We start from the raw sequence: 16,457 nt of genomic DNA, 5'->3' as shown, positions 1-16,457 counted from the left end.
GGGAGGGAGGGAGGGAGGGAGGGAGGGAGGGAGGGAGGGAGGGAGAGAGAGAGAGAAGGAAGGAAGGAAGGAAGGAGGGAAGGAAGGAGGGAGGGAGAAGGAGAAAAAGGAAGAAAAAGAAAGAGACAGAGAGAGAGAGACAGAGAGAGACAGAGTGGGGGAGAGGGAGAGAGAAGAAACACCATCCCTTTGGCCATTTAGTGGTCCAGGGACAAACATGTACACACAACAGATAGCACTCTTAGCACCTCTATGGATAGCTGTGGTACAGGTGGGACCTGACTCTAATGAGCCAATTGGCTGGGTACTAGTATGGTGATGACCAATGAGATGGATGCCAGATCCACACAATGGCACATGAACCAAGTCACAACATAAGTGAGCAGTCTGCAGGGAGTCAGCCCACTTGACAACCATGTGAAGAAGGGAGACCTGTCCGTCACAGTGAGCATCTCCCAGCAGCCCTGATAACCTGTGCTACAGTCCAATTTCATCTGATCATGGCTAGCAGCAAAACTCTTCCAAAATAGCCCATCAGTTTGTACAATAAGCATAAACAATACTCTTTCTATATTAGCATGTAAGAGAACACACTAGCCTTAGAAATAAAGTTAATAAAACAAAGCAAAAACGAGCAGTTTCATGTAATTGCAAGACACCGTGAGTAGTTTTACAAAGAAACAACAGCTGCCATGCCAGCACAGACTCTACTGGCTGTAGCTCAAGTGCAGGGACCAGACTGACTCCACATGCACGATCTTCCAAGAACCCTGCAGCCCTCACCCCCTTCCCCATGGAGGATGGCATGTTTAATGTTCTGGAAACTGGGGCTCAGAAAACTCACATAGATGACCAAAGTCACATAGCAACCAGTGATGGCACCAGAGTTTGAGCTCAGATTGGAAGCTGGCTAGTCAGTGGAGGTAAGATACCAACTTGATAAACAGGTTGATACAGTGCTCTTATCCCGAAAGCCGCTCCTTATGGGCACTCATCAAAGAACAGGGTCTTCAAAACGAACAACCAGATTACTAGAAAATTTGTTTTTTCTTCAAAACAGCATCAGTTTTCATAACTGAGAAATGGCTTTACAGGGTTTGGTGACAAGATCCCTAATGACACACTGGGGATTGAACCTTGGGCCTTGTTCATGCTAAGCAAAACCTGCCGTTGACTTTTTACCACCCAGGTCCTGAAGAACGTATTTAGTTCACACTCCTGCTTCCTATGCTGCAGAAACACGTGACCCCAGAGGCTGAGGCACAGGACCTCAACCCAGGTTCTTTGTCAAAGAGGCTGCATGATAGGCTACTTAAAGCTGCACCAGCAGCCAAAGTGACACAGCACAAACTAAGGCCACAGACCAAGACGCAGACACAGAGAGGACAGCAGTTTAGTCCTGTGCTTGAGCCTCCCATGCTGGACTTCCAGGTCCCCTCCTGGGGCTCATCAGACACAGCCCTGCTCAGAGGCTGGGCTCCGTTTTAGCTCTGATCCTCTCTCGTATTTCTCTTTAAATTTTATTTTGATTTTTTTTTCAGTGAGTGTACACACATGTATGTACTCATGTCTGTGAGGTGAGCGAGACACACGTGGAGGTGTGTGCATGTGAAGGCCAGAGGTCAGTCGTCAGTCGTGAGCGTCATTCCTCAGGCACTGTCCACGTTTAGAAACATTGATTTCGTGTGTGCACGTGCACACACGCTGTGGCACATCTGCGGAGGTAGGAGACACCTGCAGAGCTGGTCTTCTCCTTCTACCATGTAGAAGGATCAAATTCTGGGATCAAACTCAGTTGTCAGGCTCAGTACCAAGCACCCTGCTTAGATATATCACCCTACTCCTACCCACCCATGCCCGGGGGCTTACTAGCCTGGGGCTCACCAGTTAGTCTAGACTGGCTGTCCATCAAGCTGCAGGAGCCCTCTGTCTGTCCTTGCCTCTCCCGTGCTGGGGTTACAGGTACATGCTGTTCCTCCTTTAAATGTGAGTGTTAGAGACTGAACTCAGATCTTCCTAATTGGAAGGAAAGTACTGACTAAGCTATCTCCCCAGCCTGGGAAATCTTTGATAATATTTCTCTCTCCTGCCCGGCATCAGCTTGTTCCAGGGGTCCTGTTTCTACCTCCCCCATGCTGGACGACAGCTGGGCCGCCATGTGCACCTAGCTTTTCCGTGGGTTCTATGGACCAGAATGCTGGTACTTGGGTTTACAGGGCAAGCTCTTAACTAGGGGAGCCATTTCCCCAGCTCATCTACATGCAAATGAGCTGGGCTTTAGGTCAGTACTTACTCTAGAGGTCTCAGTGATTACTGAGAAGATGGAGGTTACATTTAAAAGAGCCACGCCCCTGGTCTGCCAAGGTCTCTGTAGGAATGAAGCCGTTAGTAACAACGACAATAACACCCAAGACACTCTCCTATGTGGCTGGGTGTGTGTGGAAAGGGACAGCTGTAAGGTACCAGAGCTGGAATCAAGAAGCATTTCTGTCAGGCAGAAAACTTTTGTTTCACCCCAATACTGACTGTCAGACTTTGCCAAAGCTCGAAGCACACAGCGTCCCTCAGCGTCCCTGCTGAAAGCCAGCCAGGTTCCCACATGCTCAGGCAGCAGCTAAGAACCTCTCTCCCAGTGTTGGTGGACCAGCTTCGTCTGAAACCACAGGAGGGGGAAGAGGATCTTCAAGTAGGACCACCATGGGGATGACCACCAGGCTGACAGGCTTACGATCGGGAAGCCACCTAGCAGGAGATGGAATTCTGAGGACACCAAGGCCAGCAGCTCATCTGACTGCATCAGAGCATGTGTGTGAGCCACGGAGGGAAGCACCTCTCAGGGGGACTGGTGGGGGAAGGGAGGCATTGTCCTCCGAAGGGAAACAGCCTGGAGAACAGGACACTTGAAGTATTAGTTTTTACCAAAGGTACGTGAGCCTGTCAGTTAAGTAAGCCTCTCTGGAGGTTTAATTTCCAACTGAGCTCGTAGCAAATGCTACCCCTTTTAGAGTCGAAATCCCTGGATCCGTATTTTCTCTGTGACATTTTTTACTCTTCCAGAAATGACAAATGACAAGACCAATGGCAGAAAATCTGATATATATATATATCTTTGTCAAATCCATTCAATAGTAAATACTCTGTGACCATGGAAATGCTATCATGACTGGTTTGGGGATGGAGGCCATCTGCACACTCCCTGGTTCCACCTGAGTTCTCTCTGCAGTCTTGATGCTAATCCTCACTGATGATGGCCTCTGTAAGAAAAGGACCGGCTGTATCTGAGTTTCAGGATGGCTCTGCTTCTATAAGGTGTCCCTCAGGTATACGGTATCGGTATAAGGTATAGGGTATGGGTCTAGGTAGGATCCGCTGTCTTTTCTTTTTTTTTTTTTTAAAGATTTATTTATTTTATGTATGTGAGTACACTGTAGCTGTCTTCAGACACACCAGAAGAGGGCATCAGATCCCATTACAGATGGTTGTGAGCCACCATGTGATTGCTGGGAATTGAACTCAGGACCTCTGGAAGAGCAATCAGTGCTCTTAACTTCTGAGCCATCTCTCTAGCCCAGGATCCGCTGACTTTCTTACCATTGCTGTTCAGTGTTTTCATGATAACCTCCATCTGTGCGAACTCGTAGTTGTAGTCGGGTTCTGAGGAAGCCTCGCTCGCAGCGTCCAGGTCATGTTCCGCAGCACTGGTTTCTCTCTCAAAGTCTTTCAGCCAGTCCCGCCGCTTCCTCTTAGGCAAGTTAATTCTGTGGAGGTTTTCATCATTAGATAATATCAGCTTGATTTATACGTAACAGAAAGAAAAATGGAAATGAAAGGCACTAGAGAGCATGAAGTTGATACCTAAAAAAGTGGTTGTTTCCCCATAAGATCCTGTCGCCATGCCACAGCTGGGTAGTACTGCAGACAAGGGTGCCATTTACACAGGACCTGGAGGGATACAAAGGGAGGTGTCAGGTGGAGAGAAGACAGTAGCCTCAAGACTCAAAGAAGTGACAGAGAACAGTCTCCTAATGGTTGCATTCTGGGAGACATTTGAAAGAGTAACAGAAACAGTCTCAGCAGTGAGCCAGGGCCTGCTAAGGCCCTCAAAGAGGGATTCCCCAACTCTGTGTGCTTCTAATGAAGAGAGAAAGCATTTCATAACATTTACAAACTGGGGCTGGGGAGATGGCTCATCAGGTAAAGCTAGTGTGAGGATCTGAATTCAGATCCCCAGAGCCCATGCTAAGCTGGAATAGTAGCACACAGCTGTAGTCTCATCCTTCCCAAGGAGACAAGGGCGGGAGACACAGAAACATTGAAAGCTCCCAGGCCAGCCAGTCCTGCCTATGCAGTGCTGAACAGGAGACTTCACCTCAAACAAGGTGCAAGGGAAAGGTGCCACACCTGTGACTGTCCTCTGATCTCCACTCTGTATCTCTCTCTCACACACACAGACATAGACACAGACACATAAACACACACAGACACATATTGACACACAGACACACACTGACACACAGACACATACTGACACACAGACACACACACAGACACATACTGACACAGATACATAAACACAGACACACACTGACACACACTGACACAGACATACACACACAGACACATACTGACACAGACACATAAACACAGACAGACACACACTGACACACACACTCACACACACACACAAAATTAAGTACCCCCAAACCTAAAATACATATACTCAACAGCTCATTAAAAAAAAAAAAGTTTGCGCCTGCCTTTAATCCCAGCACTTGGGAGGCAGAGGCAGGCGGATTTCTGAGTTTGAGGCCAGCCTGGTCTACAGAGTGAGTTCCAGGACAGCCAGGGCTACATAGAGAAACCCTGGCTCAAAAAACCAAAAAACCCCAACCAAACAAAAAAAGTTTGCTGGCAGTTTAGAAACAAAATACGGGTGTGTGAAGGTAGTTAGTTAAAAGGAAATTCCTTTTAAGATGCTCAGGGAAACCTGATGACAAATCGTGATCATACAATCTCTCATTAGTAAAGTCCTGGGCTACACAGGACTCTGACGCCTGAGCTTCTGAAATTCATTCATGAAAACATATACCCTTCAGTGTAGTAGTTTAACCCTGGCAATTAAGGCTTTGCGGTAATTGCACTAAAAAGAGCTCTGTCAGGCCTCAAAGTTACCGCTATGATTTCAATATGCAATGTCTCCACAGGCTCACGTGCTAGAACACTTACTTTCCACTGGGTGGCGCTGTATTCAAAGGTCGTGGGATTTGGGAGGCGGAGCCTCACTGGAGGAAGTGAGTCACTGGGGGCGGACCTTGGAGGATAAAACTACCAAGTGTCTAGATAGGACGACTTCCAGATGACACCTGACAGTGCCAGCTGCTTCATCCTCTCAAGGATCCGTCAACACCCCACTGGCCATGCCTCCCACCATGACCTGCTAGCCATATGGACCGTACTCTTTCAAATCAGGAGCCAAAATATGCCCCTCCTCTGTTTTTTGTATTTTATTTGTTTGTTTTTGGTTAAGGAAACAGAAATGGTAATTAATACACTCTCCGTAACCAGAAAGTAAATCTTCTAGGATACCTAGTATATCCTTAACTTTGATGTAACTACAGCAAGCAAAGGGAAAGGGCCTGTGTTCTGAAAACAAGGGAGGAGCGGAAGACCCCACAGCCGCCTCCTACCTTGCGTTTTCTTTGGGTGTGAGAGTGATGTCTCCATCCGCTGCGATGTCGATCTCACAGTGCTCGGGCTGAATCCCTATTCCGAAGAGCTGGATGTCCTGAGAGGTATCTGCACCCACCCGGGTGTGATCCTAGAACATACAATTGAAGACAGGAAACCAAGTTCACAAGTGACTCAGCCAGAAATGCTCACAAGCACATGGAATAAATCAGGAGTATGAAATTAATCGCACAGGAGATCGGGAGCATTAAAGCCAAGGGTAGATTGGTGAGATGTCTCATCAGATAATGGCATTCACCACCAAGCCTAATGACGTGAGTTCAATCCCTAAGGCCTACATGGTGGAAGAAAATAGTTCTCTGATCTCTATTCACACTTTGTGGCATGTGTATGCCTGCTACAGATAGATAGATAGATAGATAGATAGATAGATTAGCAAATGACATATGTTTTAAGCCAAAAGCTTACCTTGAAATAATTTTTAAAAATATTTAAACTTTACCAACACCTACTCCTGTATCAATGGTGATTAGGTCATTTTAAAACATAAGGAAATTGGATTTAGCAGTAGCAGACACTGACTTCTCATTCTGGATTGAATATTTACTATTTGAAGTGGGTACCAGCGTGCCATGTCCTCCTAAGCCTTGGTGTTTAAGGCCAGCTTCGACACCACCGGTAAACTGAGGAGGAAGGCAGCAAGGTGTGAACACTGGGGTTGGTGCTGATAGCTGTGACTGGGAACTCTTTTAACTCTTAAGGGCCAGGCAAGAAAGAAAAGGGAAAAATCATGCTGGCCCTGAACTTGCTACATAATGGAAGATGAGCCTGAACACCCAAGCTTTTTGACTTACACTGTCTGTCAAATACTGAGATTACAGCTATGGAGTACCACACCTGGCTCTGGTGTCCTATTTCTTGCTTAATAAAGTTATCTAGTAGTTCTACAAATATAGCCAAAGAACCCCTGACATCTCTTGACCTTTTAGGAGATCATAATGTCAACACTATTTTAGGACAAACCAAAGGTCATTTATCTGGGCTTTCTTATTTTATCAAACATGAATGGCAGGGCTTTTGCAGGCACCAGACCAGTGATGACGTAGCTCTGCAAACTGACAACCGAGTGTTTGCCTTACAGCACCTCCTCCAGTTTTAATGCCACACATATAGACGGCTATAACCTAGGCACATAAAAGTTCACAGGAGTCTTTGATACTTTTAAAGAACACACATGGGGGCAGGCACAGTGGCACACATCTTTCATCCCAGCACTCTGAGACAGAGGCAAGTGGATCTCTATGAGTTTGAGGCTAGCCTGGTCTACAAAGCAAGTCCAGGACAGCCAGAGTTTGTTATACAGAGAAAACACTGTCTCAGAAAAAAAGAAAAAGAATGTACATGGGATCTAATGGTAGGACATTGGAAAACTTTGGAGATGCCTCCAGAATGCTCAGTGCACACAAGGACACAGTGCCAATGCTCAAAGGCCATTCTGAAGGGTGACCATAGAACAAAAGTCCTTTTGGGATAATAGGGTCAGAGCTAAGACAGACTTGGTGCTTTGCTCCAGGGTCTCTTTAGGCTTGTGTGGGTCTTGATATCTTCCTAGTGTTACAGTGAAGGTTCTCCCAAGGCCTCTCAGAATCACTGTGGTTGGACCCCAGACACCTCAGAACCTCATATGACCTTATATATGACCCCAGACACCTCAGAACCTCAGTGATCTTATATTTGGGTCCTTCTATGGGTGTACCCTGAGTTGTCCCCTCTGTAGCCTGTCCTCAAGGACATCGGTGAAACAAAGGCTGTTTCTTATGATCAGTGGGGAGGGGCTGCACCATCACTGTCTTACTGCTATTGAGGGCAATGCCAGACACAAAAATGGAAGTCCCGGGGCAGGGAATCCAGGTTCAGTTGGGATGACTGGAGAGCATGGTGGTCGGTTCTCATACACCTTCTCACCTTTAAATAGTAAACCAGAAGCTCGTTGAGGGCAGGGTCTGCGTTCAGGTTGACGAGGTAGCACTTGTCATCCCCCACCTTGATGCCAGAGGTCTCCAGGGATATCCCCATGCTCTCCAGCTGCCGCTGTCTCTCCTGGTCACGGAAACAGACAGAAGCAGAGATGCTTTGTTGTTCTAGTCGCAAGACGTATCCATGGAAAGAGTAAGTCACTGCTTCTGGGGACAATGCCAAAGAGATGACACATTCTACCCGGCTTGACTAAGTTTACTAAGGGCTGCAGTGCAGGGCACAACAGTGTCATAGGGCACCTCGGGTGAATCACACAGTGTCGGCTTGTAGAAACTGAAAGTCTGGGAGAGGACAAGACCACTTAAGTAGAATGCAAAAGAGAGTATCGGTGTGCCACGGAGGGCGAGGAAGGGCTGCATGGTTTCCTGGGAGGGACATCATGATGGGCTGAGAGAACAGGATGGGCTGAGAATGTGCAAAACAATTCTTGGAGCGTTAAATGAATGTCAACAGCAAGAAGCAAGATTAATTGTTTAAAAAGTGGTCCCTGGAAAGCACAGAAGACAGTGCACAGAGGACGATTTCAGGGGCAAAGAGCTCCAAGCAAATGGGGAAAACAGTGGGAGATGGAGTTGGAGGAGCAGGTAGAAACCCTGTAATGACAAGCCTTGAACCCACCTGTCCATGTAAGACGTAGGCACTAGAGTGTAGAGCGTGGCGGGTACTATCTATGGCGGGGAACACAGTAGCTAATAAAAAGAAGCTGGCCTCTCGTGGAAACACTGCTCTTGTAAGAGGAGACAAGCCATAGCTGTGCTCACAAGATGCACCGTGTGGAGGGGTGGAGTGACCCTGTGCTCGCTCTGGCTTTATTACCCTCGCTGCAGCCCGTTTCAGTGACTGCTCGTACAGTGTCTTCCAATAGGCACAAGGAAGCACATGGTGAAAAACCTACTGTGCGGTGTGTTTTAAAGGTTTTTGCTAAGCAGAGCTCTCAATGCCAAGAGATCTAAAAAAAAAAAAAAAAAAAAAGCTAAAAAAATCAAAAAACAAAAACCAACCAAACCCCCCAACCCCCCCCCCCAAAAAAAACAACAAACAAAACAACCAAAGCCCTACTCTACCACAAGGTGGACTTCTGTTCCTATGAGGGGCAGAAAGGAGGAAGGATTGCCCCCCAGCCTTGCTTATTCAATCGAGCATTCCAGCAGGACATCACACAGGACCATACACAGACTGCTGACCGATGAGAGGCTGGTGCTTTAAAATGAGCCTGGCAGAGACAGCAAGGCCCCGAGGCATCGGTTCTTGACCTTTAGGGGTTGAAGGACCCTTTCACAGGGGTCGTATACTCAGACATCCTGCCTATCAGATATTTTAGATCATGATTCACAACAGTAGCAAAATTACAGTTACGAAGTAGCAACAAAAATGATTTTGTGGTTGGGGGACGGTCACCACAGCATGGGGAACTGTATTAAGAGGTCACAGCATCAGGAAGGTTGAGAACCACTGCCGTGGAGGGCTTTAGAGGAGACAGCAGGTGGAAGGAGGCCCACTCATAAGCCCACCTGTGCGATCTCTTCCGTCTTCCTCAGCTTTTCTTCCCATGTCACTGTCAGCTCCTTTATCAGTTTCTCAGACTCTTCGAGCTTCTCCTTCAGCTCGGGGGCCTTCATGGCCTTTAAAATAAACCAGAGATGTCAACTTTCACAATCTCTCCAGCACTATGTACAGAATATCTAGAATGGTGTCCTTGTCTATGGTACTGGGGGTTGAACACAGGGCCCTGCACCTTCTGTATGCAGCTATAAGCTATGCTAAATAGTAATGAGCTATATCTCAGCATCCTTATGTCCTTCCTTGGCAAGTAGTGATAGTCTCTCGAAAGCAATTAAGTCACACACTGTCAGCGTGGGCCTTGGACTTCACTCATCAGAGTAAATGGAAGAAGAGGACATGGTTGCTTGCTCCTTTTAAAGAAGAGGCAGAAAAAAAAGCAAGCCAGTATATAGAGGGAAAAAAAAAGTCAGTAAAGACTAATAGGTATTTCATTTAAGGATTGAAAAGAAATGCTAGAGTTTATCTCTGAAATATCTCAATACAGGGAAAATGTAATTTAAGCGGATTTATTTATTTGTCAATAAGACAGAAATCAATAGTGTCACCCATAAATATCTTGTAGCTACAGTAACCACTTAGGAACCTTTCTATCAAAAAGACCCAACTTCCAAGACAAAAGGAAAGGATGCTTGGATTCTCTGAAAGCCTTGTGAAAACAATTTACAATGTTAATTTCAAAACAAAACAAAATAAAACAAACCACCACACACTGTTCTTAGGATTTCCCTTTGGAAGTTCAAAGGCCACATGACCGACTAAAGCAAACAATTAGGCAGTGACAGGAATGACATCCTTTTCCTCCTGACTGCAGGTTGCCAGGGCAGCAGTTGGGGTCAGTCGCGTTGTTCTTTACAATGCCTCTTAGCTCAGAGCAGATGCTACACACTGAAAAGCCGAATCACATGGATATGACCCAGGGCTGCAAGCCAGCACACCCTTACCCATCAGAGGCCCAAGTGAAGGGATGTCAGGAACAGGGCACGGCAGACAGATATTACCTCAGCCTGTGAGAGCTGCTCTCTCAGTTTCTCCACTTCCTCTCTAAGCTCTCGGATGACCTTGGCATTGGGGTCCTCATTCACGACAGCGTGGTTCACAATCCTCTTGGCTCTGTCTGCGTATCGTAGCGTGGACAGTGTCTCCTCATAGTTGTCTGCTGCTGGGCTGATGGTCGCTATCATAGACGTCTGGCTGTTCCCTCCTAAATTGTCCTATAAAGAATTTCAAATAGCAGCACCTTGTTGAACACCGTTTCATGGCAGCACACGATAAACACAGGGAATAACCACATGGACTTTGGTCTTCGAGAAGAAAATGTAATGTGAATGTGTGTTAACGTTTTGCACATCATTTTATAAAAAAAGATGAAACGTGGCCTGTCTATATTTATAGCAATAAATAGTACCTGCCAAAGGACATTGTGACAGAATAAAATAATAAAGTAGCGTGAATTTGTATCTGTATGCTGTTGTGTGGCACATGCATATGAGTGTGTGTGTGTGTGTGTGTGTGTGTGTGTAGGTATGCACATGAAGAGGTAAAGAAGCTACTGATGTCTTCCTCTGTCACTTTTAATTCCTCTATAGTGTGTCTCGCTGAACTGGAAGCCAGGCGTCTCAGCTAGGCTGGGTATTTGGCAAGCTCCACCATCTCCACGCCCAGCTGCTCACATGGATGCTGGGGACTGGAACTCAGAGATCCAAGCTTACTCAAGCAGTTGTCTTACCTGCTGAGCCATCTCCACACACCCTACAAACTATCTTTGTTGTGCACCACTAAGAATTACGATGGCAGTACTGTGTGCTTGGTTAGGCAGTACTGTGTGCTTGGTTACCCCTGCACACTTCTTAAACAGCTATCACACTGGAAACAGGAAGGTTTAGATAAATATGAATCCTAGGTTAACACAATACCTTAAGAAGCCAAGTGAGAACCGAATCTCGATAAGGCACGAATTTGTTTTTGCCTTTGCCAGCAGCCTGGTCAGCCAGTGACGATATAACCAATCCCAAGGTTGTAAGTGACCTGCCACAAGAGGAACAAAAATTAAGTTTTGCGGAATGTTTGTTTTCATAAAACAACAATCTTTCTAGAAAATAAGAATAAAATATGCAGAACAGTTAAATCAACAGATGGTTACATCTCCAATAATTTACCCAGAAGCCAAAAACAAAGAAAAAAAGACTCATTAGCATAAAATAAAAAATTGAGAGTTTCTATAGGAAAATATTATGCTTAATTACAGCATTTATAAAATGTATATTTTAGAACCTCGATACATGCTATTATAAAAATCATACTGGAAAGCACTAACTCACTCCAAATATTAAAGTCTGGATTACTTCATCTTCAGGTCAGATCGGCACCATTCAGGCCTCTGCTCTTGCACCGGGCAGAACAATCACCATAACTTAGCTCTTAATGCTGGCAACATGACTCAGTGTGGGGTCAACACAGTTTCACAAAAGCGAAGACATGCCCAAGCCAAGAACAGCATCTGACTTCGCTTTCAAACTCTGCCACTCAAAGGAGCATGGGTAAACACCAAAAGCTTTTAAGAAAACCACAGAAGCCTCTTCAGACCTACTAAATCAGACAAAGGTCTCTCGGTCACACACACACACACACACACACACACACACACATACACAAAATTTTGAGAACTTGCAGTTGACAGTACCTAAGGATGTCTATACTCAGCTGTCTAGACTCATCATTAATGAAGCGCAGTCCTGGGACCTAAACCATCTATCACCATCTTTGGGAACCTGTCAGAAATGCAGGCCCGACCCCAACCTGCTGAAGGGCAGCGTCCAGCAGGATGCAACCACACACATTTGACAACCTTTCCTGGTGGTCCGATACAATCGATCTGCCTTCGGAGAAACACCGACAGTGTTTTGGTACGTAACTTGTGTGTGAGTTTAAATGTGTGCTTTCTACAGCTGGCGGCCAAAGGCATCTGGGGCGGGGGCGGTAGAGGGTGGGGGCGCTGCTGCAGGAGTCTCCAGCAGGACAGCAATGGGTGCTCAGTGTTGGAGGGTGAACAGTGATTCCAGAACTCTTTTTCATTCTACCTTTCCCCTCATCTGCTGTTAGGAAACTCCTAATCTTTAATTTCTTACCAGCTCTGGAGTAGGACAGGGGAAGATGGAGGGGCTAAGAGGGAGGGGCTAAGAGGGAGGGGCTGACGGCAGAGGAAGGAAGACCTGTATGCAGGCATTTATAAGCAGCTCTGCTTTGTTTTCATTGGGTTTTGGTGGTGCTGGGGATGAAGGAAGGGTCTCCTGGGCTGTTCTACTTGAGCTACACCCACGGTCTCTCCCCAAACCATTGTATTTAAAAGTAGCAAAACTTTAAAAGCCACTTAACATATAATAATGGAGAAGTTGAGATAAAAAAGAAAACAAATGGGGGCTAGAGAGATCGTCAGTGGCTAAAAGCGCTTACTGCTCCTGTAAAGAATCCTGAGTTAGAATTCTAGTGTCTGTATCCAACGACTTATCACCAAGCCCTCTTCTGGCCTCTGTGGGTACCTGCAATCAAAGGACCTTACACAGACGTAGACACAGCCACAGTCACAGACTCAAATTTAACAAAAAATAATTTTTTTTTTTTTTTTTTAGACAAAACAAGCTAGCAAGCTCAAAAACAGAATTAAAGCAGCTGTAGTAAACGCAACAGATAAGGGGAAGAATTTGAATTGTAATTCAATTTTTTCTCTTTCCTTTTTTTCCTATACTTTAAAACTTTAATCACCAGAATTCTTCCCTCACACGTAGATTTCTGCATTGTTGAAATCTGGTTTTTGATATTGGAGTACATTCTTAGTGAATGTGTTTATGTTATATATCATTTTAATAGACCTCTCTTCTTTCGATTATTTGTTCTTTGGTATCCATTTTGCATTTATTTTCTATTTATTTTACACCTTGGAAATGATGTTAGACAAAAAGCAAATTCAAGGGATTTCCTTATACAGGTTCAAAATGAGTAGAAAGGAAAAATGAGACTTCTCGAAACATCCATAATGCACCTGCCCTGGGAACTGCTAAGGAGCTTGAGTTCATTGGTAGGTCAAAAAGTGGGTCATAGAAAAAAGGACCCTGATGAGGAGGTGCTCTTTAAGGATTGACAGTCTTCCCAGGAAACTGCCTGTGGGTGGGATGCCCAGAGGAGTGAGAAGATGCACCGAGCACACCTGCCCTGATGCCAGGCGCCATTCATACTCTGAACTTTGAAAGTGACAGTGACCCCGGCTGAGAGCCAAGCCTCTTAAAACTACTGGAGAAGGAAGCACCCAAGAAACTCAGCGTGGACTGCACAACAGTTGTTCTGAAGAGTCAGTTAGGAGATAGACAGTCAAGAAAAGGCTCTAACTCCTGAGCAGCTGGCCTCAGGCTCAGGCTCTCCGCAACAAAATGGCTTGAACCAGGTAAAGTACCCAAGAAGGGAAAATGAAAGACTTATTAAGCTTATAAATTATAAAATGTTGCACGACTTAATCCTAGAAGCGATATATTCGAGTATTTCCTGAATGGAACCCAGTTTTAGAAATAGTAATGGACATATAAATTTTTTTTTCAGAACCAAAGACTGAACTGAGGGGTCTGAATGTGCTGGGGTCAGTACTACACCACTGAGATATACCCACAGCCTTCTTTCTTTTTTCTTTGTCAAAGACAGGACCTCAGTAAGTTGTCCAGGCTAGCCCTGAACTCACTCTGTCACCTAGACAAGGCTTGACATTGTTTCTTTTTACCCCAGCCTCCTGAGTAACCAGGGTAATGGTCTACGAAGACATTTTACCACAACAGAAGAGACAGAAACAAGATTAGGAATAGTTTGCCACAAGGCTGAGAACACAAGGCTGGCTGTCCTTATCTGGGAGTCTTAGGAAGGGCACTCCATGAACTCAATCTGTGTGCAGAAAAACTGAGGCACCAGAGTCCAGCGGCAGGGACTGGCTTCTCCATTCCACTCTCACCAGACAGGTGGTGTTGCACATTCCAGGGTAGCTGCAGTCACACGGTGTCTTGGTGCCTTCATTCTTTAAATGAGGGGAGTGTCCCACGCTTTAAAGCACTTAAGAGCTTTGGGAGAGACTAAACCCCTAAATCTGCGGCCCATTAAGCAGGCACTGAAGTCGTGCGAGGCTGCTGACAGGTCCGCTCGAGAGGATTATTAATGCTTCGTATAAAGAAGCCAGGACGAGAGGCTGAGAGCACATTTACAAAATACATCAGTGATTTCTTTAGCTTCAGCATCCGGCTGTGGGACTACAAACAGTTTCATCTTATTAACATGGTTAGCACACACTCAGCTTCCTGGCTGCCAGCCGCTGTCCTATGCACCTTCCAAGAAATCGCTGGCTGAATCTTCATGGTAAGTGTACCTGATTGACAGCTTCCTTAGTCACACGCTACAGAGGAGGAAACTGAGGGAAGGTCACATGGCCGGTTTGGATAACCAGGAAATTGCAGGGTCTCCTCTGGGAAGCCCATTTTGACCCCACCCCTCCAGCTGCCTGATCACCTCTGTTGGGTTCTCACTGGTCTCCACATGTTTCTATGGCAACCTATGTACCAACACATCAGCTCCAAAGCTAGCTCTGCTCTGCCTCCCAAGGCCAGGGTCTGCAACTCCACTCTGTGTTCTAATCAGCGCACATCACACACTTGGCTAAAATAGTTCTGCAAAGTTAAAGCCTGTACTTCTCATCTGAGACCCTTGAATGCATGCACACGTGTTTGAAATTTGGGAGTCTTTGAAAATTTTGTATTGTATTTTTTTATATACCCTATAACCTCCTAGAAGGATCCCAGACAGTTTCCATAATAAACAGAAAAATATCCATGTGAGTAAACAAAGACCAACGTAGAAACCATCTAGAGCAATGATTCTAGACCTTCCTGATGCTGTAACCCTTTAGGACAGTTCCTCATGTTGTGGTGACCATAACCGTAAGATTACTTCACTGCTACTTCATGACTGTAATTTTTCTACTGTTACAAATCGTAAATATCTGATAGGCCGGACATCTGATATATGATCCCCAAAGGGGTCGGGACCCACAGGTTGAGAACTGCTGATCTAGAGCAACAGTCTGGTGGTTTACTCATGAAAGTGGAGGGATCTTGATTTTGCTTCCTCAGGAGAATTCCCGTGCCTCCTGCTTCCAGAGTGGTGATGCTCTATCTCTCCTGACCCAGAGGTTCCCTCAAGAGTCACCATCCTGTTGTCACATATTATCACAGATGTCATGGCTTAAATCTATACATGGCTTTATAATCTTACAGAAACTCAGACTGCATACCACCGGACTAAAGCCAAGGTGCTGGTGGGTCTGCATTCCCGGTGTGGGTGGGGTCTAGGGAACTGGGTGGGTGGGGTCTAGGGAGCCCCCATGCTCCTCTATTGTCTCCTACCTTCCACAGGTCACCCTCACTCCTGATTCTCGGTCCTTTCCTCCATCTTCCAGCAGAAAACAAATCAGGTCTCTCGCTTCCCTTGCTGTGTCTCAGGCTCACCTTCGTCTCTTTCATTTGAAGGAGCCTTTGACAGATAGGGTCTACCTGGATAATGTCTACTAGATCTCAAAGACCCAATGCTAATTATACCTGAAGAAGTCCTTTAACACGTGCACCAGTCTTGGAACTTACAGTGTGGAGCTATTTGGTATTGTTCGGGCTACGCACCAAGTCCACTCATGTTTCGTGTCTGATGGGTTTTCACTTTTGTGACTTTTCCAAACATCAGCTTACTAGCATTTAAACCACCTGCTGTATCAGCAGACACAAAATGACCCATTCTGTGCCCTACATAAGACAGGACACGTGAAAGCTACAGAGAACACCAAAAGAACAGAGGCCCAGCCTCACAAAGCAGCAGGAAGGCACACATATCACTTGTCAGGGACCTTGGTGTGCAGGTTAGGAAAGGAGCAGGGCTCAAGGAGAACTCAGAAGTCATTGTGGAGAAGTTGCTAGGGGCTCTAGACTACGTTATCACACAGCCTGGAGGCAATCCAGTTCGGACCAGTCAGGATTTCTAAATAACTTAGTATCTATATACGAGGAGGCATCAATAATATCCATGCTAGGCCAAAGAATCAGACTATGCCAGGCCAACAGCATACAGCCCATGGAGCATTCCAGCAGTCAGACTCA

General features: G+C 45.8%; 1 protein-coding gene across 1 annotated transcript in view; it reads right to left on the bottom strand.

The window, feature by feature from the left end:
• The window catches only part of Kif13a (kinesin family member 13A), a 180,360-nt gene that overhangs the window by 53,391 nt on the left and 110,512 nt on the right, over window positions 1-16,457 (bottom strand). Inside the window, exons 10-16 of the mRNA XM_028763098.1 lie at window positions 11,202-11,313; window positions 10,287-10,499; window positions 9,237-9,347; window positions 7,654-7,788; window positions 5,688-5,818; window positions 3,856-3,942; window positions 3,592-3,758 (exon numbers count right to left, since the gene is read on the bottom strand). Coding sequence (XP_028618931.1) covers window positions 3,592-3,758; window positions 3,856-3,942; window positions 5,688-5,818; window positions 7,654-7,788; window positions 9,237-9,347; window positions 10,287-10,499; window positions 11,202-11,313 — 956 coding nt within the window. The remainder of the gene's footprint in view (window positions 1-3,591; window positions 3,759-3,855; window positions 3,943-5,687; window positions 5,819-7,653; window positions 7,789-9,236; window positions 9,348-10,286; window positions 10,500-11,201; window positions 11,314-16,457) is intronic.

Source organism: Grammomys surdaster, unplaced genomic scaffold (assembly GCF_004785775.1).
Source record: "Grammomys surdaster isolate TR1022 unplaced genomic scaffold, NIH_TR_1.0 137, whole genome shotgun sequence".
Taxonomy (NCBI): domain Eukaryota; kingdom Metazoa; phylum Chordata; class Mammalia; order Rodentia; family Muridae; genus Grammomys; species Grammomys surdaster.
The sequence above is the reverse complement of the archived record's forward strand: the minus strand, read 5'-3'. Positions and strand labels throughout refer to the sequence as shown.